Source organism: Pongo abelii, chromosome 18 (genome assembly GCF_028885655.2).
Source record: "Pongo abelii isolate AG06213 chromosome 18, NHGRI_mPonAbe1-v2.0_pri, whole genome shotgun sequence".
Lineage (NCBI taxonomy): Eukaryota > Metazoa > Chordata > Mammalia > Primates > Hominidae > Pongo > Pongo abelii.
The window spans coordinates 32,784,312-32,809,211 of record NC_072003.2 but is presented as its reverse complement, the minus strand read 5'-3'; the positions used below and the strand labels follow the sequence as shown (position 1 = coordinate 32,809,211).

At 47.9% G+C, this 24,900-nt stretch overlaps 1 protein-coding gene across 3 annotated transcripts in view; it reads left to right on the top strand.

The window, feature by feature from the left end:
- The window catches only part of ZNF689 (zinc finger protein 689), a 29,977-nt gene extending 14,270 nt beyond the window's left edge, over window positions 1–15,707 (top strand). Inside the window, exons 4-6 of one of the 3 annotated variants that reach the window (XR_008514863.2) lie at window positions 105–401; window positions 7,474–7,668; window positions 8,618–8,731. Coding sequence is in view for 1 of the 3 variants with exons in the window: in XM_002826345.4 (XP_002826391.1) it covers window positions 8,215–8,419; window positions 8,618–8,731; window positions 12,826–14,009 (1,503 nt within the window). In the remaining 2 variants the exon portion in view is untranslated. The other 2 variants (XM_002826345.4, XR_002911844.3) reach the window with 2 other exon arrangements.
- Window positions 15,708–24,900: the final 9,193 nt, after the last annotated feature.

Sequence of the window (24,900 nt, the reverse complement as noted above, 5' to 3'; positions counted from 1 at the left end):
TGGTCTCGATCTCCTGACCTCGTGATCTGCCCACCTTGGCCTCCCAAAGTGCTGGGATTACAAGCGTGAGCCACCGCACCCAGCCTATGCTTGTGTTCTTACAGGAGATGGACAAACCACGTGGGTGCCCTCTAGGTGTGTGCGACCATGGAATGGGGGACTGGAGGGATCTGTGGATCCCAACCATGCGTCCGGTTCCCCCAGTATGAGCCATGAGCCAGTGGAATCTGAATGCGAAGACGGAACGAGGGCCGACTGGAGTCACAATGACATCAACCCCCATAACATGGGGACCGATCAAGAAGACCACACAGGAAGCTGAAAAACTGCTGGAGCGCCAGGGTCAGGCAAAAACCCCTGACTCCATGTTTATGGCCACGCTAGCTGTAATATCCTGTGAGGTATGTTTTCCCTGTGCAGAGGCAAAAACATATTGGGCATATGTTCCTAACCCACTGGTAGGGTGACCATACTCTGGAGTGACACTCCTCCTGAGATATATCATGATCAAGGAGCACAGGTACCAGGACCCCTAATCCCCCCTGACACAGAGCAATTAGACTCTCAGAACAATGGTATCAATTATACCACTCCATTGGAGGAACTTCCTTTATGCATCACCCAGGATACCTCACTCAACTGCAGTTGCCTTGCAATTCAATCCCAAGCATGGCTGAGTTATCATGGAAATATTATGTACCTATTAGGCCTTAGCTCTATTAATATCACTGGTGTGGTTACTAATCACTCCCGACCCCATCACCCAAATTGTATTGATTGTACAGAATGGGCTCCCTTTGATAATTCTCACCCCCCTCCTTGGGCCCACTGTCTTGGCCCCTTAGCTAGACAACAGTCCATGTTAATGGGAGACATTATTGACTGGGGTCCCCGTGGTCATTTAGATGGGAGAGATGAGAATCAGACCTCATGGCATAAACTTCACTAGCACTGGTGGCAAAACTTTAACATCTCTTCACTACATCGCACTGGGATTCAATCCCAATCTGTCATGTAACTTGCTTGGCACGGAATGGGCTTTAGCCCACCTTTGCCTCAATGGCATTATCAAGGAAAGAGAGGTCCAATTCAGGAGTCGATATGGAAGGCAGCACTCACATTTATGAATGGCAGCATTTGGGTTGGGACACTATCCAATAATAGTGCTCAACACAGTTTTAATGTTACCTTTATAGAAAATATTACCACCCAATTCACAATTTGTGTTTTTTTGTTTGTTTTTTGTTTGTTTTTTTTTTTGAGATGGAGTCTTGTACTGTCGCCCAGGCTGGAGTGCAGTGGTGCGATCTCAGCTCACTGCAAGCTCCGCCTCCCGGGTTCACACCATTCTCTTGCCTCAGCCTCCTGAGTAGCTGGGACTACAGGCTCCCGCCACCACACCCGGCTAATCTTTTTGTATTTTTAGTAGAGACGGGATTTCACCCTGTTAGCCAGGATGATCTCGATCTCCTGAACTCGTGATCTGCCCGTCTTGGCCTCCCAAAGTGCTGGGATTACAGGCGTGAGCCACCGCGCCTGGCCTACAATTTGTGTTTTTAAGCCCTATGTCTTTCTAGTAGCAAAAAAGGACCAACTCCAGGTAAACGATGCCCAGTTGACTTGTGATTCCTGTCAGCTGTATAATTGCCTTAATCATAGCACAATACAAACACACAGCATATCCACCCTAATAATTCTAGGTCACATTCCCGGATTATGGATTCCTGTAAATCTGTCCAAGCCTTGGGCCCCTGCTTTGCATTTTGTAAAACTCCTTATTACTCAGCTTACTCATCGTGCTCGTAGAGCCTTAGGCATGATAATTTTTGCTATAGTCTCCTTAGTTACATTAATAACCTCTGTTGTGGTGTCCTCTGTAGCACTGCATAGCTCCATTTAAACAGCTCAATATGTAGAAAATTGGACGCGTATAGCCGACCAGGCATGGATGCTTCAAAATAAAATTAACACCGAGATACAAACAGAAGTGGCAATGTTAAAGACTACTCTTCTGTGGCTAGGAGAACAAGTACAAAGCTTGCAGTTGCAGCAGCAATTGCATTGTCATTTTAACCATACTCATATTTGTGTAACCAATTTGGAATACAATCAAAGTGAATATCCATGGAACCTTGTAAAGGCCCATTTACAGGGAGCTTTTACATCCAATGTTACTTTTGATATTAATGATTTACAAAGTAAAATCCTTAACTTGAATAAGCAAACTCAAGCATTTCAGCCCTCTTTAAAATATTGGGCAGAATTCCAGCAACTTTTAGAGAGCCTTAACCCTTGGACCTACTTCAAATAGCACCTCAGTGTCTTTTGTGTAATTATCGGAAAAATGTTATGTTTCTGTTTTTTGTTCATAGTCTGTAAAGTCAGCTGGACCACCAGCTGGCAATTGAGAGCTGCACAGCCTGCAATTACCTTTATTCAATTAATGCAAAAACAGAAAGGGGGAGATGTTGGAGGCCGAAAGAATGAGGGTCGTGACCAACTCAGTATACCACTGGAGGCTATATGAGCAAACAGCAAACTGTTCTCATGAATGCAGGATGTTGGCAAGCTGACAACTGCGTCTGCCGCCAGAAGGAATGCTGAGGACAGTCACACACCAGGCGCAGTTGTTCCTTGTGTTATCTATAGGAACATCTGGAACCTGTTGTATAAAGAAAGCAATTATGTGAGCCTGTGCTAAATCAAGCAGCTGACCAATTACTACATCTTCGTCCCTGTTGATTCTACCTAATAAATATGAAGGGCTGTAGAAGCTCAGGGCCCTTATTCCCTAGAAGCAAGGAGCCCCTGACCCTTTCTTTACAACAGATCCTTTTCTTTGTCTTCATTTCTGCGTTCGTCCTCCTTTGTTCACTCCCGAACCGACAGCCACATTTGTGGGTCATGCAGTGTCTAATTCTCCCAGAGAGCTCACCTGGTCCAGCACCAGCTGCCCCCACACAGGGGACGAGCTCTGCCAGGGCTCCGACTGCAGCCACCTCTTCCACCTGAGGAGGGCGTTGTCCATGCACATATGCAGATGTGTGCACAGATGTGGGTGCCAGGTTGCATTCCCCTCCCTTGTGGCTACCACCAGGCACATGCACTTGGGTGAGCACTGCCACCACTGCCTACAGTGTGGCACTCCCCTTGCTGACTGGGAAACTTGCTCCAGCACCAGCTTATCCACACAGGAGAGAAGCCCTACTGGTGCTTTGACTGCGTGTGGCGCATGCACCAAAGAGGCTCCCTTGGCCATTTATAGACACACGCATATAGGTGAGAAGCCTCAGTCCTGCTCAGAGTGTGGCATCTGCTTCTCCTGCTAAAAAAAAGAAAAAAATAAATAAAAGCTTGACTTTTCCCTTTTTAGACGGAGTCTCACTTTGTCCCCTAGGCTGGAGTGCAGTGGTGTGATCTTGGCTCACTGCAACCTCTGCCTCCCGTGTCCAAGTGATTCTCCTGCCTCAGCCTCCCAAGTAGCTGGGATTACAGGCATGCACCACCACTCTCGGCTAATTTTTTGTATTTAGTAGAGACAGGGTTTCACCATTTGGGTCAGGCTGGTCTTGAACTCCTGACCTCAGGCGATCCACCCGCCTCAGCCTCCTGAAGTGCTGGGATGGATTACAGGTGTAAGCCACCACGCCCAGCTGGCCTGACTTTTCTTAACAGATTCATGCAGCCCAGGTTTTTTGTTTGTTTGTTTTTGTTTTGTTTATTTATTTAAACACAGAGTCTCACTCTGTTGACCACGCTGGAGCACATGGTGTAATAATCATAGTTAACTGCAGCCTTGAACTCTTGGGCTCAAGTCATCCTCTCGCCTTAGCCTCCCAAAAAGCTGGGACTACAGGCATGAGCCATCATGCCCACACGCCCAGCCACAATTAGGAGGCTAGAGCTCCTGCCTTTTTTTTTTTTTTTTTTTTTGAGGCAGGGTCTCATTCTTTCGCCCAGGCTGGAGTGCAGTGGTGCAATCTTGGCTTACTGTAGCCTTGACCTCCCAAGTCTCAAGCGATCCTCCCACCTCAGCTTCCCAAGTAGCTGGGACTATAAGTGCCCGACACCATGCCTAGCTAATTTTTGTATTTTTTGTAGAGACAGGGTTTTGCCATGTTGGCCAGGCTGGTCTTGAACTCCTGGGCTCAAGCAATCCCCCCACCTCAGCCTCCCAAAGTGCTGGGATTATAAGTGTGAGCCACCACACCTAGCCTGTAACTGTAGTTTTTTTTCCACCACCTCTGTTCAAACATCTCCTTCCTCTGAATATCTCACTGCTGCCTCCTCATCCTCCTCCTCCTTCTTCTTTCTTCTCCTTCCTCTTTTTTTTTTTTTTTTTTTTGAGACGAGTCTCGCTCGGTCGAAAGCTCCGCCTCCCGGGTTCATGCCATTCTCCTGCCTCAGCCTCCTAAGTAGCTGGGACTACAGGAGCCCACCTCCATGCCCGGCTAATTTTTTATATTTTTCGTAGAGACGGGATTTCACCATGTTAGCCAGGATGGTCTTGATCTCCTGACCTGGTGATCCGCCCGCCTCGGCCTCCCAAAGTGCTGGGATTACAGGTATGACCCACCAAGCCCAGCCTTTTTTTTTTTTTTTTTTTGAGACTTAGTCTTACTCTGTCACCCAGGCTGGAGTGCAGTGGCACCATCTTGGATCACTGCATCCTCCGCCTTCCAGTTTCAAACGATTCTCTTCAGCTGGGCCTGGTGGCTCATGCCTGTAATCCAAGCACTTTGGGAGGTCGAGGCGGGCAGATCAGCTGAGGTCGGAAGTTCAAGACCAGCCTGACCAACATGAAGAAACCCCATCTCTACTAAAAATACAAAATTAGCTGGGTGTAGTGGCGCACGCCTGTAATTCCAGCTACTCAGGAGGCTGAGGCGGGAGAATCACTTGAACCCGGGAGGCGGAGGTTGCGGTGAGCCGAGATTGCTCCATTGCACTCCAGCCTGGGGGACAAGAGCAAAACTCCGTCTCAAAACAAAACAAAACAAAAAACAATTCTCATGCCTCAACCTCCCAAGTAGCAGGGACCATAGGCATGTGCCACCAAGCCCAGCTAATTTTTGTATTTTTAGTAGAGACAGGGTTTTGCCATGTTGGCCAGGCTGGTCTTGAACTCCTGGCCTCACGTGATCCACCCACCTCGGCCTCCCAAACTGCTGGGATTACAGGTGTGAGCCACTGCTACCGGCCTCATTGCCTTCTAATTTTGTGACTTTTCCTGCCACATTGTTTGTCTTTATTCCTTGAAAGCTTTGAGGTTAGTGTTTTGCCCATAGTATGTGCTTTACAATATGAATTAAAGGGTTAGAGAGATAGATATGTATGTCACTAGCTAAGAGATGTGGCAAATGGTATATTCTCCTGCTTGCAGGACCCTTGGGGGTGGCATTGAGCTGGTGAAACTCTGCAGTATAACACATACATAGAAGTAGGGGCTAGGCCGGGCGTGGTGGCTCATGCCTGTAATCCCAGCACTTTGGGAGGCAGAGGCGGGTGGATCATGAGGTCAGGAGTTCGAGACCAGCCTGGCCAAGATGGTGAAACCCCGTCGCTACTAAAAATACAAAAATTAGCCGAGCACAGTGGCGGGTGCCTGTAATCTCAGCTACTCGGGAGGCTGAGGCAGGAGAATCACTTGAACCCAGGAGGCAGAGGTTGCAGTGAGCCGAGTTCGCACCACTGCACTCTAGCTTGGGCAACGGAGCAAGACTCCGTCTCAAAAAAAAAAAAAAAAATGGCTGGGCACGGTGGCTCACACCTGTAATCCCAGCACTTTGGGAGGCCGAGACAGGTGGATCATGAGGTCAGGAGATCAAGACCATCCTGGCTAACACGGTGAAACCCCGTCTCTACTAAAAATACAAAAAATTAGCTGGGCGTGGTGGCGGGCGCCTGTAGTCCCAGCTACTCGGGAGGCTGAGGCAGGAGAATGGCGTGAGCCCGGCAGGCAGAACTTGCAGTGAGCCAAGATTGCGCCACTGCCCTCCAGCTTGGGTGACAGAGCGAGACTCCATCTCAAAAAAAAAAAAAAAAAAAAAAAAAAAAGTGGCGGCTAATGGGGTGGGTGCTGGCTTGTTCCATCAGCAATTTTCAGTTCAGTGCCTTTCATATACATGCTTGTATCATTCTGTTATGATTCATTGTGAATTTACATGCTTTACTAGACTGTAAGCTCCATTCAAAGCATGGCCTATGACTTATTTATGTAGGCTCTCCCAATTGCCTAGCACTATGCTTTGTACGTTGAACAAACGTCACGTGAAAATAATGTAGGGAGATTATGCAGAATATTGAACTTGAGAAGAAAACAAGAGCTCAGGTGGATTCCTGGTTTAGCAAGCAAATTAGGATACTGTAAAGGAAGGATGCCTATCAGTGGTATGAATAAAGCCTCTGTCTGCCCCAGGTTTAAATCTTTATTCCCGCTCCTTACTAGCAGTATGGCCCTGGAAACTCATGGAATCCCTCTGAGATTGTTTCTTCATTAGTAGAACCAGGATGATAACCATTGGTTCACAAAATGCTAGTAAAGAATTAATAATGGGCTGGGTGTGGTGGCTCACTCCTGTAATCCCAGCACTTTGGGAGACCGAGGTGGGCGGATTGCTTGAGTTCAGGAGTTCGAGACCAGCCTGGGAAATATGGCGAAACCCCATCTCTACCAAAAATACAAAAAATTAGCAGAGCACTGTGGGTGCGTGCCTTCACTCCAGTCTGGGCAATGGAATGAGACCCAGTCTCAAAAAAAGAAAAAAAAGCGAATAACTAATGGCCCTGGTGCTGTGGCTTATGCCAGTAATCCCAGCCCTTTGGGAGGACGAGGCAGGAGGATCACTTAGCCTAGGGGTTTGAGACCAGCCTGGGAAACACAGGGAAACCCTGACTCAACAAATAACATAAAAAATTAGCCAGGCGTGGTAGTGCACACCAGTAGTCCCAGTTACTCTGAAGGCTGAGGCGGGACGATTGCTTGACCCCAGGAGTTAGAGGCTGCAGTGAGCTGAGATTGCACTACTGCATTCCATCCAGCCCAGGTAACAGAGTGAGACACTGTCTCAAAAAAATAAAAATAAGGCCGGGCATAGTGGCTCACGCCTGTAATCCTAGCACTTTGTGGGGCCGAGGTGGGTGGATCACTTGAGGTCAGAAGTTCGAGACCAGCCTGGCTAACATGGTGAAACCCTGTCTCTACTAATAAATATGAATATTAGTAGTGCGTGGTGGCACGCGCCTGTAATCTCAGTTACTCGGGAGGCTGAGGCAGGAGAATCGCTTGAACGTGGGAGGCGGAAGTTGCAGTGAGCCGAGATTTCACCACTGCACTCCAGCCTGGGCGACAGAGCACGACTCTGTCTCAAAAATAAATAAATAAAAATAAAAAATAATAAAGATGAAATATGTAACATGCTGGGCATGGCGCCTGCCCCCAGGAAATGCTAACCATAATTCCCTCCCCTAAAGGGCAAACAAAGAAGATAACCAGTCTCCAAAGTCAAGGATGCCCTGAGAACACCAGTAAAAGGAACTCAGGATAATCTCAGCTCTAACTCGGCCAGAGTGGCTCCATCGCTCAAATCGTTCCCTCCTTCAGTGATTGGCTGAGCCTGCCAGAGTCGAACAGCGGAAAGCAGCCCCAGGGCCTCTTGCTGCCCCCAGGTCGGTGCAAGTCGCTTCACAACTCCTTGTAGCCGCCTGATCCTAGCAGTCCAGCTTCCTGCCCTTATGCAGCTCTTGGCTTCGTTCAAACGGACCGCCTTTGCTAGCACCCAATCAGAACGCTCGATCTTCGGCTCTCGTCCAATGAACGCGCGTAATGGGGAGGGGAAAAAAGACGGCGTGAAGCCCAATCGCAGCGCCATTACACTTGAGGGCAAAGAGGTTAGGAAGCCGGCATGGCGCTCCGGTCAATAAAATCGATAGCTGGAAGCTGCCTGTGTTCCAGGCAAAGGCGGTGCGGTAGCAGCGCCGCCATTTTCCCCGAAGGCATCTTCCGGTGCCTTTCACCCAAGTTCGGGCAGGAGTTTCCTGAATAACAGCAAAAGGTTTCCGTTAGCCCCGCGGGCGGCCGATTCCGATTCCCTCCGGGCCTCCCCGGCCACGCTCAGCCCTGGTCCGGCAGGGGCTCCTCGATCCCAGGGGCCGCCAGCGCCCGAGGGCCGAGGCCTGGACGGGGAAGGCCGTGGCGCCGGCTCCTCGGGTCCCATGGCGCCACCTTCGGCTCCGCTCCCCTCGCAGGGACCAGGAGAGGCCAGACCCAGTCGGAAAAGGGGCAGGAGGCCGAGGGCTCTGAAGTTCGTGGACGTGGCCGTGTACTTCTCCCCGGAGGAGTGGGGCTGCCTGCGGCCCGCACAGAGGGCCCTGTACCGGGACGTGATGCGGGAGACCTACGGTCACCTGGGCGCGCTCGGTGAGGCCGGCCCCATCCGCTGCCGCGGGGCGCGAAGGGATGCAGGAGCCGGAGAGGGTGTAGGCAGGGAGGCCACGGTCCTGGCAGGCGACCAGGTTGTCAGGGGAGGTGGGCAGGGGCTTAGCAGGAGGTGCCGTCGGGGAGATACTACTCGGCGTGATCTAGGAGCTGGCCTTATGATTTGTTCTCTTTCCCCAGGGTGCGCAGGTCCCAAACCAGCCCTCATCTCCTGGTTGGAACGAAACACCGATGACTGGGAACCGGCTGCTCTAGATCCGCAGGAGTACCCGAGAGGGCTAACAGTCCGGAGAAGTGAGTGCTAAATAACCACGCAGAGCCTGCAGCCCTCCTATAACGTTCTACCTCTAACGGCTCCGTCCAGAGTTTTGGTTTGGCTAGGGGTGGTTGCCGCGTATTTAGTGTATTCATCTTCCCAGCCTCTTGTGTCTGGTGGTGTGGGGCCGGTCCACCACACAGAGATTCCTATGTCAGTCTGCAAGCTGCAGTTTTCCATTGTGTGAATGAATCAGTGGGCTGCTTCTTCGTCTTTTTTTTTTTTTTTTTTTTTTTGTAGAGACATAGTCTTGCTGTGTTGCCCAGTTTGGTCTTGAACTTCTGGCCTCAAGCGATCCTCCGGCCTTGGCCTCCCAAAATGCAGGGGTTACTGGCGTGAGCCATTGCAGCCAGCCAGAATCAGTGAGTTTTTAACAGGTGCTACCCTCTGCCTCCTTTCCAGGATCTCTGCCTCTAGCCACCTTTGAGTTGGACCAAAGAGATCCTAAACTTCTCAGAGTTTTCTGGGTTTTGGTTGAAGGGAGCTCACGGGGAACAGCTGCCTGGGATGCAGGGGCCTCTTTCTGCTCTTACGGCAGGATGACCCTTATCAGCGAAGGACATACTGCAATCTCCCCAGAATCCAACAAGGCTCTGCTTAACCCCATTCAGGTAGAAGGGTCCCAGATCCACTCATAGAAGATGCAGCTGTCTGGGCTGGAATTTCAGAGCCAGATTCTTCAAGACCAGGGATAGCTGTCCAAGATTCAGATCTGACCATTGTATTTCCTTGCTTAAAACTTTTCAGTTAATTTTTGCCAAGGTTGTTAAATGGCCATTGGTTATATCTAAATCACCTGGGGAACTTGGTAAAAACGCAGGTTCCAGGACCCCATCCCAGAGCTATTCATTCACTCGTGTGAATGTTTAGGAACTTCCATTTTTTAAATAGCCTCAGCTGATTCAGATGTGCATCTAGGTTTGAAAACTGGCCGGGTGGTGGCTCATGCCTGTAATCCCAGCACTTTGGGAGGCCGAGGCGGGTAGATCACTTGAGGTCCGGAGTTCAAGACCAGCCTGACCAACATCGTGAAACCCCATCTCTACTAAAAAAATACAAAAATTAGCCAGGCATTATGGTGGGCGCCTGTAATCCCAGCTACTCAGGAGGCTGAGGCAGGGAGAATTGCATGATCCTGGGAGGTGGAAGTTGCAGTGAGCCGAGATCATACCACTGTACTCCAGCCTGGGTGCCACAGTGAGACTCCATCTCGGGGGAAAAAAAAAGAAAAGAAAACCATTGGGTAAAATACAGTCCAAGGTCTTTAACAATGCTAACAGCAGTGGTTCTCAAAGCGTGGTCTCAGACCAGAAGCAGCATTACTTGGAAACTTGTTAGAAATGCACATTCTTGGACCCTCCCCCAGACCTGCTGAATCCAAAACGGGCACTAGGGCCTGGCAGTCTGTTTCAGTAGATCCTCCAAATGATTCTGATCACAGTGGAGTTTGAGAACCATTGGCTTAGAGGGCCTTTTGACCCAGTCACTGCTAGCTCATACCTCGCAGGTTTCCATATCTTGCCTTACACTCTTTTTTGTGTGTGTGTGAGACGGAGTCTTGCTCTGTTGCCCAGGCAGGAGTGCAGTGGCACAATCTCAGCTCACTGTAACCTCTTCCTCCCAGGTTCAAGCAATTCTCCTGTCTCAGCCTCTGGAGTAGCTGGGACTACAGGTGCCCACCACCACGCCCGGCTAATTTTGAGTAGAGACAGGGTTTCTCCATATTGGTCAGGCTGGTCTCGAACTCCTGACCTCAGGTGATCCGCCTGCCTTGGCCTTCCAAAGTGATGGGATTGCAGGTGTAAGCCACTGCGCCTGGCCTGTCTTGCTTTACACTTTGTGTCTAAGAAGATCTTAGGGCCTGTGCACACTGTACACTGAGCCTTGGGACTTATGTTTCTTTTCTTTTTTTGAGACGGAGTTTCGCTCTTCCACCCAGGCTGGAGTGTAGTGGTGCAATCTCGGCTCGCTGCAACCTTTGCCTTCCGGTTTCAAGTAATCATCTTGACTCAGTTTCCCAAGTAGCTGGGATTACAGGCGCCTGCCACCATGCCCGGCTAATTTTTGTATTTTTAGTAGAGGCAGGGTTTCACCATGTTGGCCAGTCTGGTCTCGAACTCCTGACCTCGCAGTCCGCCCACCTTGGCCTCCCAAAGTGCTGGGATTATAGGAATGAGCCACTGTGCTTGGCCGGGACTTAACGTTTCTAACACTGCATAATTTTAATTCTTTTTTTTTTTTTTTTTTTTTTTTGAGATGGAGTCTCGCTCTGTCATTCAGGCTGGAGTGCAATGGCGCGATCTTGGCTCACTGCAACCTCCGCCTCCCGGGATCAAGCGATTCTCCCACCTCAGCCTCCTGGGTAGCTGGGATTATAGGCACCCGCTATTGTGCCCAGCTAATTTTTGTATTTTTGTAGAGACGGGGTTTCACCATGTTGGCCAGGCTGGTCTTGAACTCCTGACCTCAGGTGATCTGCCTGCCTCGGCCTCCTAAAGTGCTAGGATTACAGGCATGAGCCACCACGCCCAGCCACATTTTTTAAAGAATCAGCTAAGTCAAATAAACCATCCACAATGGAATTCTGTGCAACTGTAAAACAGAAAAAAGATTTGCTGACATAAAATGATCTTTAGAATATATTAAGTGAAAAAATGAAAGCACAGTAAAGTGTGTATAAGGTGTGTATATGTTATCTTTTGTATAAGAAAGGTGAGCTGGGCATGGTGGTTCATGCCTGTAGTCACTTTGGGAGATAGAGGCGAGCAGATAACCTGAGGTCAGGAGTTCGAGACCAACTTGGCCAACATGGTGAAACCCCGACTCTACTAAAAATACAAAAAATTAGCCGGGCATAGTGGTGCATGCCTGTAATCCCAGCTACTTAGGAGGCTGAGGCAGGGAGAATCGCTTGAACCCGGGAGGCGGAGATTTCAGTGAACTGAGATCACACCATTGCACTCCAGCCTGGGTGACAGAGCGTTACTCTGTCTCAAAAAAAAAAAAAAAAAAAAAGAAAGGTGGGGAAGGGAACATATGCTGTAAAGCATTTATATGCAATCTGTTATGAAAGAAAGATGGGGAAGGTGACATTTGTATTGCATCAAAAAAATGGGAAGAAACTAATATGGTTTCTACAAGGTAGATGGTAAAAAGGTGGCAGCAAGACTTCTCTATATTCCTTTTATTAATATTTTGACTTGTTTGTTTTTTGAGATAGGGTCTTGCTCTGTTGCCCAGGCTGGAGTACAGTGGTGCCATCATGGTTCACAGTAGCCTTGAACTCCTGGGCTCAAGTAATCCTCTACCTCAGCCTTCCAGGTAGCTAGGACTACAGGCAGGTGCACGTGCCACCATGCCAGGCTAATATTTGTATTTTTTGTAGATATGGGGTCTCACTATGCTGCCCAGGCTGATCTTGAACTCCTGGGTTCAAGCGATCTCTTGCCTTGGGCTCCCAAAGTGCTGGGATCACAGGCATGAGCCACCATGCCTGGCTGATATTTTGGCTTTTGAATGATGTAAGCTCTTCAAAAATATTCCTTTTTTTTTTTTTTTTTTTTGAGATGGAATCTCTCTCTCGCCCAGGTTGGAGTGCAGTGGCGCAATCTTGGCTCACTGCAACCTCTGCCTCCCGGGGTTCAAACGATTCTCCTGCCTCAGCCTTCTGGGTAGCTGAGATTACAGGTGCGTGCCACCACGCCCGGCTAATTTTTGTATTTTTAGTAGAGACAGGGTTTCACCATGTCGGCCAGGCTGCTCTCAAACTCCTGACCTTGTGATCTGCCCGCCTCCGCCTCCCAGTGCTTAGGATTACAAGCGTGATCCACCGCGCCCGGCCTCAATTTTTAAAGTTAGTTTAATCTCCGAGAAATCTTCCTAGACTTCTCCAAGCTGGGTTAGAAGCTCCTGTAATGCACACCATATTTGCATGATAGTATGTCACACTTAGCTGTCTGTGGCACTAGGAATTGAGGCCAGGGGGTGAGTCTATTGGTCTTGTAACCTACAATGTAATTGACAAGAGCAGGAGCCCAGTATTTGTTAAATTAATTCTTCTGTATTCCTATAGAAAGCAGAACCAGAAAGAAGAATGGGGAGAAGGAAGTATTTCCGCCTAAGGAGGCACCCCGAAAGGGGAAGCGAGGCCGGAGGCCCAGCAAACCCCGACTGATTCCCAGGCAGACGTCTGGGGGCCCCATCTGCCCTGACTGCGGCTGTACCTTCCCTGATCATCAGGCCCTGGAGAGCCACAAGTGCGCCCAAAATCTAAAAAAGCCTTACCCTTGCCCAGACTGTGGGCGCCGCTTTTCCTATCCATCCCTGCTGGTCAGTCACCGGCGGGCACACTCCGGCGAGTGCCCCTATGTTTGTGACCAGTGTGGCAAACGTTTCTCCCAGCGTAAGAACCTCTCCCAGCACCAGGTTATCCATACAGGTGAGAAGCCCTACCACTGCCCTGACTGTGGTCGCTGCTTCCGGAGGAGCCGGTCCTTGGCCAATCACCGGACCACACACACAGGCGAAAAACCCCACCAGTGCCCTAGCTGCGGACGTCGCTTCGCCTACCCCTCCCTGCTAGCCATCCACCAGCGTACACACACGGGAGAGAAGCCCTACACCTGCCTCGAGTGCAACCGCCGCTTCCGCCAGCGCACGGCCCTCGTCATCCACCAGCGCATCCACACGGGCGAGAAGCCCTACCCGTGCCCGGACTGCGAGCGGCGCTTCTCCTCCTCCTCTCGCCTGGTCAGTCACCGGCGTGTGCACTCCGGGGAGCGTCCCTATGCCTGCGAGCACTGTGAGGCCCGCTTCTCCCAGCGCAGCACGCTGCTCCAGCACCAGCTCTTGCACACCGGAGAGAAGCCCTACCCCTGCCCAGACTGTGGGCGTGCCTTCCGGCGGAGTGGCTCCCTGGCCATCCATCGCAGCACGCACACAGAGGAGAAGCTGCACGCCTGCGAAGACTGTGGTCGCCGCTTTGCCTACCCCTCGCTGCTGGCCAGCCACCGGCGCGTGCACTCGGGCGAGCGGCCCTATGCCTGCGACCTTTGCTCCAAGCGTTTTGCTCAGTGGAGCCACCTGGCCCAGCACCAGCTGCTGCACACGGGGGAGAAGCCTTTCCCCTGCCTCGAGTGTGGCCGGTGCTTCCGCCAGAGGTGGTCTCTGGCTGTCCACAAGTGTAGCCCCAAGGCCCCAAACTGTAGCCCTAGATCTGCTATCGGGGGCTCCAGTCAGAGGGGCAACGCCCATTAGAAGGGGAAGGACTGCCTACGTTCATTTCATTTTATGGAGGGTCCCAGAAAAGGGAAGGAGGAGCCCCAGGTCATACAGGGCAGAGTTAGAACTAAACCCGGGTCTCCTGCTGCACAGAGCTGAACTTTGTATCTTGCACTGCACTGGCTGCCTCCCTGTGCGTGTCTGGAACAGTCCCATTAGGAGAGGTGACATCATTTGGTTAAAGTTTTCCAAGCTACCCTATCCTAAGATAGTTTGTGTGGATATCAGGGCTAAAAGTTCTCCCCATCTATTTTAGGGGCTGTCTGCTTTTCTAGTCTGTGCACACAGGGATTACCTGTCATCTTGCATGCAATCAGGAGAATCTCATAGGGGCAGGACCTTCCCCTACTCTGCCTCTTCCTCCATACTAGGTTGGAAAAATCTGGTTTAGCCCACTTTTTGCAACATTCCTGCCAAGTGGTCTTCTACCCATTGCTTGAAAATCTCCTTTGACAGGGAGCTCACTACCTCACAAGGCAGGTCATTTCATTGTGGGATCTATAGAAGGCTAAGTACCACATTTTCCTCTAAACCTTGCCTACGACATGTTTAATACTTCATCTACATGGCAGCCCTTCAGATAATCACAACCACTTTGCCCCCAAGTTTTCAGGTTAAGTAGCATGAATTTGGTCATTCCTTAAAGACAGGGTTTCAATTTCCACACATGATCTCTGCCAACAGGCACTGGGTTTTCAGTGTCCTTTTTGAAGGGTCATATAAAAATAAGGTAACACCCACAGTGCCACTACACCTTCTGGGGCTGGACTTGTTTCAGCAGCTTTGGTTGCACTGAATTTGGGGGAGCTGCATGGTACCAGGGGTTTATTGGGTTGCAGATATATAAATGCCCTAAACTTAAAAAAAAAAAAAAAAGCTATAAAGCTAAGTCTTCATCTTGTGTTTGGAAAATTGGTTCAAGCTGGGTATGAGACATAAGCGTAGTCAGCTCTGGGAGAAGGTTGCTCTTAAGGAGAAGCAGGGACCTGTGGTTTAGCAGCAGGAAGTGCAAATGGGACTGGCTTGTGCTCTACCTGGCAGACCTGGATTGGCTTCAGGCAGCCAGTGCCTGGAAAAGCCTGGAGAATTGGGCCGTACTTGACCCTGATTCTCATCAGGCACAGATGAATCACAGGCACCTAAGAATCGGCACAGAACTTCCATGAGGCCTCAGTCAGCATTTTTTCACAAAATGAGCTGAGGCCATTCAAGGAGGCTAGAAAGAGGGAATTGAATCCAGAGAGGAAGAGTCTATAGTCATCAAGTTGTATCCATGCCAGCCTCCCTCCAGAGAGGTGGCAGCAGCGTGGCTCAATCTGATCCACCTCCATGGCACCCGCTGGGTAGGTGCTTCATAAAGCTTTACCAAGTTAGATGTGAACAAGGCCTACCACTTTGCCTTGGGCAGCTGCACCAAATTAGAATTTCCAGATGTGACTCATTCCAACATCTGGAGTGGGTCATCCTTTACCCCTGTGGCTCTTTCCTGCAGCTCTCCTGATCTCAGCACAAGCAGGGGAGCAGCTGGAGAACACAGCTTTATGTAATTACCTCTGTTCAATATTTAGCAAGTTGCATTGTAACATTGTAACTGTTTGTTTCTCCTTGGATGGTGAGCTACCCCCAAGAAGGGGTCATATCAGATTGGGTCTCATTAAAATGTCTGATGAATGAGTTCTCTTCCTTGTGGAATTACTTTTTACAAGATATCAATCTGGTTCCTTGACTCTGTAGCAATTTTTGCTATTCTGATGGGAGAGCCAGACTTTCAGACCAGGAGACCTGCCCTGCCCAGCAGAGCCCTATTACCAGGTCTGCCCAGCCCCCTGGTAGAGCCGGCTCTTTCCCCTACCCTTTGTCACCAGAATGCAAGGATTTCCTCAGTTAGGAATTGTATAACTTTCTTTGGGACTGGATTGTAATTCATAAAACTTGGGAGCCACTGATGGCTAAATTCCATTATGTGGTCTGTGGAGAGCAGAAATGGGAGACAACTTCCTAGGTTCCCTGAAGCACTTCAATCCACCCGAGCTGGGATCCTGGTTCCTCATTCAGTGAGAGATCCTAGCATCCTTCCAATAACTTCCCCTTTCCGCTTAAGGTGGTTTGAGTTTCTGTTATTTGCAGTCAAAAGAATGAACTAATACACAGCCTCCGTCTGGGTTAATTTCCCATCTGCCTCCATGCCTAGATATGAGCTGTGAAGAAAAACACTGCATTGCTGCTGAGAGGGACCACGATACCTTTCCTGACCTTCATCCTCAGTAGAACCTTCAATATTATGTCTTATGGGCTGGGTGCGGTGGCTCATACCTGTAATCTCAGCACTTTGGGAGGCCAAGGCGGGAGGATTGTTTGAACTGGGAGTTTGAGACCAGCCCGGGCAACATAGCAAGACTTAGAAAGCAACAACAGTAATAATATTATGTCTTCCATATATATATATATATATATATATATATATATATAGAATTAAAGTTAGATATAAACTAATAGTTTATATACAAATGTATAAATATAAATATAAATAAATATATAAATACTCTGGTAGTCCAGAGCAGGACCACACTATAGGCAGTGTGCCCAGAGTAGCATTCCATATATTCTTTTTTTTTTTTTTTGAGACGGAGTCTTGCTTTGTCACCCAGGCTGGAATGCAGTGGCGTGATCTCGGCTCACTGCAACCTCTGCCTCCTGGGTTCAAGTGATTCTCCTGCCTCAGCCTCCCTGGTAGCTGAGACTATAGGTGCCTGCCACCACACCTGGCTAATCTTTTGTATTTTTAGTAGAGACGGGATTTCACCATGTTAGCCAGGATGGTCTCGATCTCCCGACTTCATGATCCGCCTGCCTCGGCCTCCCAAAGTGCCGGGAATTCAGGCGTGAGCCACCGCTCCCTGCCCACTCCATATATTTTTAACCAGTAAATACCTCCTCTTTCACTAGGAAAATACAAGGGGTCAAATAGGAGCTTCTTTAACATTCCACTCCCTGCCATTACTCCAAATTGACCAGCGTGCCCACTCATATTTACTTCTGATCCATCTCGGCAAGTCCTGGACATACAATGTTCAGCAACACAGCTGGGCCTGGGTTTCATCCCCTTCTGCCCCTCAGGGACTTTGCTCTATTATTCCTACTTTCTAGTCTCCTAGTTTTATGGTTTCAGATTTCCTTTCTTATCCCAAAGACACTCCAGCCTATAAGCATGCTAAGATCTGCCTTTAAAACAATAAAAAAGAACTTTTCTCTCGATCCCTATTATTTTCAGCTAAATGCCTTGAAGCAGTAGCCTACATTCACTGAATCCACTTTTTTCTTTTCTTTCTTTTTTTGAGCTGGAGCCTCACACTGTCACCCAGGCTGGAGTGCAGTGGCACGATCTCTGCTCACTGCAGCCTCCTCCTCCTCCCAGGTTCAAGTGATTCTGTGCCTCAGCCTCCTCAGTAGCTGAGACTGCAGGTGTATGCTACCACACCCAGCTAATTTTTGTATTTTTGGTAGAGACGGGGTTTCACCATGTTGGCCAGGCTGGTCTCAAACTCCTGACCTCAAGTGATCTGCCCGCCTCAGCTTCCCAAACTGCTGGGATTACACGTGTGAGCCACTGCACCTGGCCTGAATCCACTTCTGTTTATTCTTTGGCCTACTGCAATGTTAATAGCCACTTGACTGAGCTTTTATGATGTTCCATGTACTGTGTTAAGCACTTTATATACATTCCAATCTAATGTTCACAAGAACTCTATAAAGTAGGTGTTAGCAGACACTCCTCCATGAGTCTCCCTGATGTGACTCCAAATTGACCAGCGTGCCCACTCATATTTACTTCCAATCCATCTCGGCAAGTCCTGCCTTCACATCTTGCTGAGTTGGCAAAAATCGCAAGTCCCTGCCTTCAATAAATTCTCAGACTTGAGCCTATTCACAGACCTAGAGTCTCCTGAATGAAGGGTAGGCTGGGTTCCCTTGATGAAGGACTTGATGTCAGTTCTACACTGACAAAAACATGCTGTAGACCTTCTAGCCTTTTCCAAGTGTACTTGCAGCCATTTAGCAAGCACATTAGATTGGAATGTATATAAAGTGCTTAACTCAGTACATGGCACATCATGAAAGCTCAGTCAAGTGTCTATTAATACTGCAGTGGGCCAAAGAATAAACAAGTGGGTTCAGTGAATGTAGACTACTGCTACTGTGAGCATCAGGGAAGGGGAAGTAACTAGAGTTTCCAGAGATTTGTTGACATTGGACCTAAACTAATTTTAATTCTAGGAGATACAAAATTTAGTTTACCAGGTGCAGTGGACTCATGGGATCAGGTGTGTGTAGGAATGGGTTAACTCAGGAGGTGTAGGTTGTTCGAACCCTGCACATTCCAAAGAAAGCTCATCTTCAGAACTGGCATTTGGTCTGCTCCTGGGAAATAACTTCTGAGCCCGTGGAATATTTTATTTGTTTAGTGTTTTTGTATGCCAGAGGTCTTGGGCCATGCCATCATGCTGTACCAGTCTGAACAAATAAGTTTATCCTAAGTGTGATTTATAGTGAACATTGTTTTTTGCTCTGGGGTCTGAGTAGCAGAGATCAGTAGTGTGGACACTCCAAGCCTATGTGACTGACCCCCATTAAAAACCCCACACATGGCCAGGCGTGGTGGCTCACATCTATAATCCCAGCACTTTGGGAGCGCGAGGTGGGTGGATCACCTGTGGTCAGGAGTTTGAGACCAGACTGGCCAACGTGGTGAAACCCTGTCTCTACTAAAAATACAAAATTAGCCAGGTGGTGGTACACATCTGTAATCCCAGCTACTCGGGAGGCTGAGGCAGGAGAATTGCTTGAACCTGGGAGGCAGAGGTTGCAATAAGCTGAGATTGCGCCATTGCTCTCCAGCCTGGGCAACAAAAGTAAGACTATCTAAACAAACAAACAAAAAACCAAAACAAACAAACAAAAAAAACCTGCACCCTAATTCTTGGGTGAACTTCTCTGTTTGGGAACAATCAGCACCTGTTGTCAAAAATCATTGCAGGGAGAAAAAAGCATATCCCTGTGATACCCCACTGGGAGTAGACACCTGAAAGTTTGTGCCTGGTTGCATCTGGATTTTGTTCCATGTACCTTATCCCTTTGATGATTTTAATCTGTATCCTTTTGCTTTAATAAACCATAAATGTAAGTATAACCAATAAATAAAAATAAATAAGCAAAGCCCTTGCCACTCATTACCCAGCACATTTCTCAGGACAGTGTTTGCAGCAAGCAAACCTTGAGGGAGAGGTAATGTCTGCATCCAGGACAAAGAGCAGCTTCCTTACTGCTTACTATAAAACAGCAGATGGCTGGGCATGGTGGCTCACAACTGTAATCCCAGAACTTTGGGTGGCCAAGGCAGGAGGATTGCTTGAGGCCAGGAGTTTGAGACTACCCTGGCCAACATAGCAAGACCCCATCTTATTTATTTATTTATTTAGAGAAGGAGTCTCACTCTTGTCACCCAGGCTGGAGTGCAGTGGTATAATCTTGGCTCACTGCAACCTCCACCTCCTGGGTTCAAGCAACTTTCCTGCCTCAGCCTCCCAAGTAGCTGAGATTACACTCACCTGCCACCATGCCCAGCTAATTTTTGTAGAGACAGGGTTTCACCATGTTGGTCAGGCTGGTCTCGAACTCCTGACCTTAGGTGATCTGCCTGCCTTGGCCTCCCAAAGTGCTGGGATTACAGGTGTGAGCTACCGCTCCAGCCCAACCCCATCTTTAAAAAGGAAAAAAACAGCAGGAGCTTCTTTTTCCTCCCCTATGATGCAACTCACTGTGTGTCTAGCATCCATCTGGGCACATCCCACGTTGCCCCTGCAGGGGGCAGAAGGGAACCAATGCAGGCATGCTCATGCTGCTTGTTGTGCCCTGAACAGTAAGGTCTTTTGTCTCTGTTTTCTGACAGCATCCATGAAACAATAACAGATCCATTTATTAACCCATAAGTAGGGCAGCCTCAAATTCCAGATCTGACAGTAAGTATTGTTTTTCTTGACCAGATGAGGAAACAGAGGCACAGTGACATTAAATAGCTTGTCGACTGGGCACAGGGCTGCACAGCTATAATCCCAGCACTTTGGGAGGCCGAAGCGGGTGGATCACCTGAGGTCAGGAGTTCGAGACCGGTCTGACCAACATGGTGAAATCCCGTCTCTACTAAATGCAAAAAATTAGCCAGGCATGGTGGCACATGCCTGTAATCTCAACTACTTGGGAGGCTGAGGCAGGAGAATCACTTGAACCCGGGAGGCAGAGGTTGCAATGAGCCGAGATTGCGCCATTGCACTCCAGCCTGGGCAACAAGAGCGAAACTCCATCTCAAAAAATTAAAAAAATAAATAAATAAATAACTTGTCCAGGATCACATATCTGGGTGACTGTAAAGTCAGCCGCTATACAATGTATTATTCTAAGACTGTCTTTTAAGATAACTGATGACCTAGTTAACAAATCAGTGCTTCAGTTTTTATCTTACACCCCTTAGTTTTCCTACTTAAACTCTCTTGTAACTTAGCTTTCATGCCCCGCATTCTTCTAGTCTTCCTGGTGCCGCTTGTGGCTTCTGCTAGTGTGTACATGTGAGAATTCCTTCCTAGCAAGAAAGAGTCTTGCTCTGTGGCCCAGGCTGGAGTGCAGTTGTGCGATCATGGCTCACTGCAGTCTCTACTTTCCTGAGCTCAAGTGATCCTCTCACTTCAGCCTCCTGAGTAGATGGGACCACAGGCATGCGCCACCACACCCAACTAATTTTTTTGTATTCTTTGTAGAGATGAGGTTTCTCCATGTTGCCCAGGCTGGTCTCGAACTCCTGGGCTCAAGCAGTCCTCCTGCCTTGGCTTCCTAGAGTGCTGGGATTACAGGTGTGGGCCACCTCGCCCGGCCTTATGTTTTTTCCAAATCCCAAAAATAATCAGTAAAGAAATTGGGAAAATGCAAAAAAGTGATAATTATTTGTTATTTGTTTGTTTGTGTGTTTATTCATTTATTTATTTTTGAGATAGAGTCTTACTCTGTTGCCCAGGCTGGAGTGCAACGACAAGATCTTGGCTCACTGCAACCTCTGTCTCCTGGGTTCAAGCAATTCTCCTGCCTCAGCCTCCCAAGTAGCTAGGATTACAGGCATGCACCACCACGCCCAGCTAATTTTTTTTAATTTTTTTATTTTTTATTTTTAGTAGAGATGGGGTTTTGCCACGTTGGCCAGGCTGGTCTTGAACTCCTGGTCCTGGTCTCAGGTGATTCACCTGCCTCAGCCCCCCAAAGTGCTGGGATTACAGGCGTGAGTCACTACACCCAGCTCATCTGTATATCTTCTTTGGAGAAATGTCTATATAAATCCTTTGCCTGCTTTTATCTTTTTTTTTTTAATTCTTTTTTTGAGTGGTGTCTTGCTCTGTTGCCCAGGCTGGAATGCTGTGGTACCGTTTCGGCTCACTGCAACCTCCACCTCACAGGCTCAAGTGATTTTCCTGCCTCAGCTTCCTGAGTAGCTGGGATTACAGGTCTGTGCCACAATGCCGGCTAATTTTTGTATTTTTAGCAGAAATGGAGTCTCGCCATCTCTGTTGGCTAGGCTGGTCTCGAATTTCTGGCCTCAAGTGATCTGCCTGTCTTGGCCTCCCAAAGTGCTGGGATTACAGTGTGAGCCACCGCGCCCAGCCTCTTTGTCTGCTTTTAAATTGGGATTTTTATTTTTTAGTGGTTGTTGAGTTACTGGAGTTCTTTATAAATTCTGAATATTAATCCCTTATTAGACACATGATTTACAAATATTTTCTCCCATTCTGTGGGGTGTCTTTTCATTCCCAATAGTGATTTTGCTTTTTTTTTCTTTTGAGATGGAGTCACTCTGTTGCCCAGGCTGGAGTGCAATGGTGCAATCTTGGCTCACTACAACCTTCACTTCCCAGGTTCAAGTGATTCTCAGGCCTCAGCCTCCAGAGTAGCTGGGATTACAGGCATAAGCTACCATGCCCAGCTAATTTTTGTATTTTTAGTAGAGACGGGGTTTCACCATGTTGACCAGGCTGGTCTCAAACTCCTGACCTTAGGCGATCCGCCTGCCTCAGCCTCCCAAAGTGCTAGGAGTTACAGGCGTGAGCCACTGCGCCCAGCCACAATTCATTTTAAAAGTTTTGAAAGACACAGTAAAGTTGAAGGACTTTTACAAAGAATACCCATATACTCACCACCTAGATGCTACCACTAACATTTAGTGTATCTGCTTTATCATGTAACTATCAGTTTCTCTACCAGTACACTTTGTTTTTGGGTGCATGTAAAAAAATTGCTGTAATCAGTACACTTCACCCGTAAACATTTCAACATGCATATCATTAACTAGAGCTCCACATTTGTTTTACATATTTTTTGAGTTAAAAGTACATAAAATGCACAAACTTTAAGTGTATATTTGCTGAGTGTTGACAAAGACATATATATCTGTAACTGAAACCCCTATCCAAATACATAACATTACCATCATCCTAGAAAGTTGTCTCATGTGGCTGGGTGCAGTGGCTCATGCCTGTAATCCCAGTAGTTTGGGAGGCCGAGGTGGGCGGATCACGAGGTCAGGAGTTCGAGACCATCCTGGCCAATATGGTGAAACCCCGTCTCTACTAAAAATACAAAAATTAGCTGGGCATGGTGGCATGTGCCCGTAATCCCAGCTACTCGGGAGGCTCAGGCAGGAGAAGCGCTTGAACCAGGGAGTCAGAGATTGCAGTGAGCTGAGATTGTGCCGCTGTACTCCAGCCCGGCGACAGAGTGAGATTCTGTCTCAAAAAAAAAAAAAAAAAAGAAAAGAAAGAAAGTTGCCTTATGCCCCTTCCTAGTCAATTCCCATTCCCACCCCACCAGAGACAACTACTATTCTAATTAGTGTTCCGTGTTATAAAACTTCATATAATTGGAATCATACAGTGTGTATTTTTTTTTTTTTTTTTTTTTTTTTTTGTCTAAAGCTTCTTTTATTCAGCATAATGTCTCTGAGTCCTGCTTCTTTTTAGACTTTCTTGAGTTCAGAGCTGGGAGAGTGCTCCCACATCAACAGAGTAGTTGACAAACTCAGAAATGCTCCTCAACAATGTTACCTGTGTTCATTTGTTACTGTAAGAAATTACTAGAAACTGGTGGCTAAAAACAACACAAATTTATCATCTTATAGTTCTTCAGGTCTAAAGTTTGAAAATAGGTCTTATGGGACAATCGAGGTGTTGGCAGGGCTGCATTCCTTCTTTAGAGGCTCTAGGGAGAATCTGTTTCTTGCCTTTTCCAGCTTCTAGAGGCTGCCTGCATTCCTTGGCTAGTGGCCCCTCTCCAGCAACTGCATCACTCCACCTCTGCTTTTGTTGTCACATCTCCTTCTCAGACTTTGACCCTCTTGCCTCCCTTTTATAAGGACCATTGTGATTACATTAGACTCAACAGGTTAGTTTTCCTAACTCAAAATCCTTAGTTTAATCACATCTGCGAAGTCCTATTTGCCAATATAAGGTAACACAGTCACAAGTTTTGCAGATTAGGATGTGAAATCTTTGGGGTCCATTATTCTTCTTAATTCATACATAATAACTATACACAAATATGGAGTATGCGGTGATGTTTCTATACATATGATGTGTAGTGATCAAATCAGGGCAATTAACATACCCATCATTTAAAACATTTATTATTTCTTTGTGTTAGGAACATTCAATATCTTCTCTTCTAGCTATTTGAAAATATACAGTATATTATTGTTATCTATAGTCATCCTACAGTGCTATAAAACACTGGAACTTATTCCTCCAATATAGCTAATAATTTAGTGTCCAGTGTCCATTAACAAATTTTTCCCTATCCCACCCTTGCCCCTACCCTTCCCTTTCTAGCCTCTAGTAACATCTATTCTGCTTTTTTTTTTTTTTTTTTTTTTTTGAGATGGAGTTTTGCTGTTTGGCCCTGGCTGGAGTGAAGTGGCACAATCTCGGCTGACTGCAATCTCTGACACCTGCGTTCAGGCAATTCCTGTGCCTCAGCCTGCCGAGTAGCTGGGATTACAGGCATGTGCCACCACGCCTGGCTAATTTTTGTATTTTTAATAGAGACAGGGTTTCACCATATCGGCCAGGCTGGTCTCGAACTCCTGACCTCAGGTGATCCACCCACCTCGGCCTCCCAAAGTGCTAGGATTACAGGCATTAGTCACCACACCCAGCCTCCACTAAATTTGACTCCCCAGAACTTAACTACTGTTGACTGGAAGCCTTACCAATAACATAAATAGTCAATTAAAACATGTTTTGGGGTTGGGTGCCATGGTGCATGCCCGTAATCCCAGCTGAGACTGAGCCAGGAGGATTGCTTGAGCTTGGGAGGCGGAGGTTGCAGTGAGCCGAGATCTCCCCACTGCACTCCAGCCTGGGTGACAGAGCCAGACCTTTTCCTAAAAAAAAAAAAAAAAAAATCAGATAGCAAATATTTAAATATATATATACTCTTTTGGGCTCACGCCTGTAATCCCAGCACTTTGGGAGGCTGAGGCGAGAGGATTGCTTGAGCTCAGGTGTTCGAGACCAGCCTGGACAACAAGGTGAAACCCCGCTTCTACAAAAAATTAAAAAATTAGCCAAGCATTTTTTTAATTGCTTGTGGCATGTACCTGTATTCGCAGCTACCTGGGGGGCTAATGTAGGAGGATGGCTTGAGCTCAGGAGGCGGAGGTTGCCAGGATGGTAGCCACTGCACTCCAGCCTGGGCGACTGAGCCAGACCCTGTCTCAAAAAGAAAAAAACAAAAACATATTTTGTATGTCATATATATCATATACTGTACTCTCCCC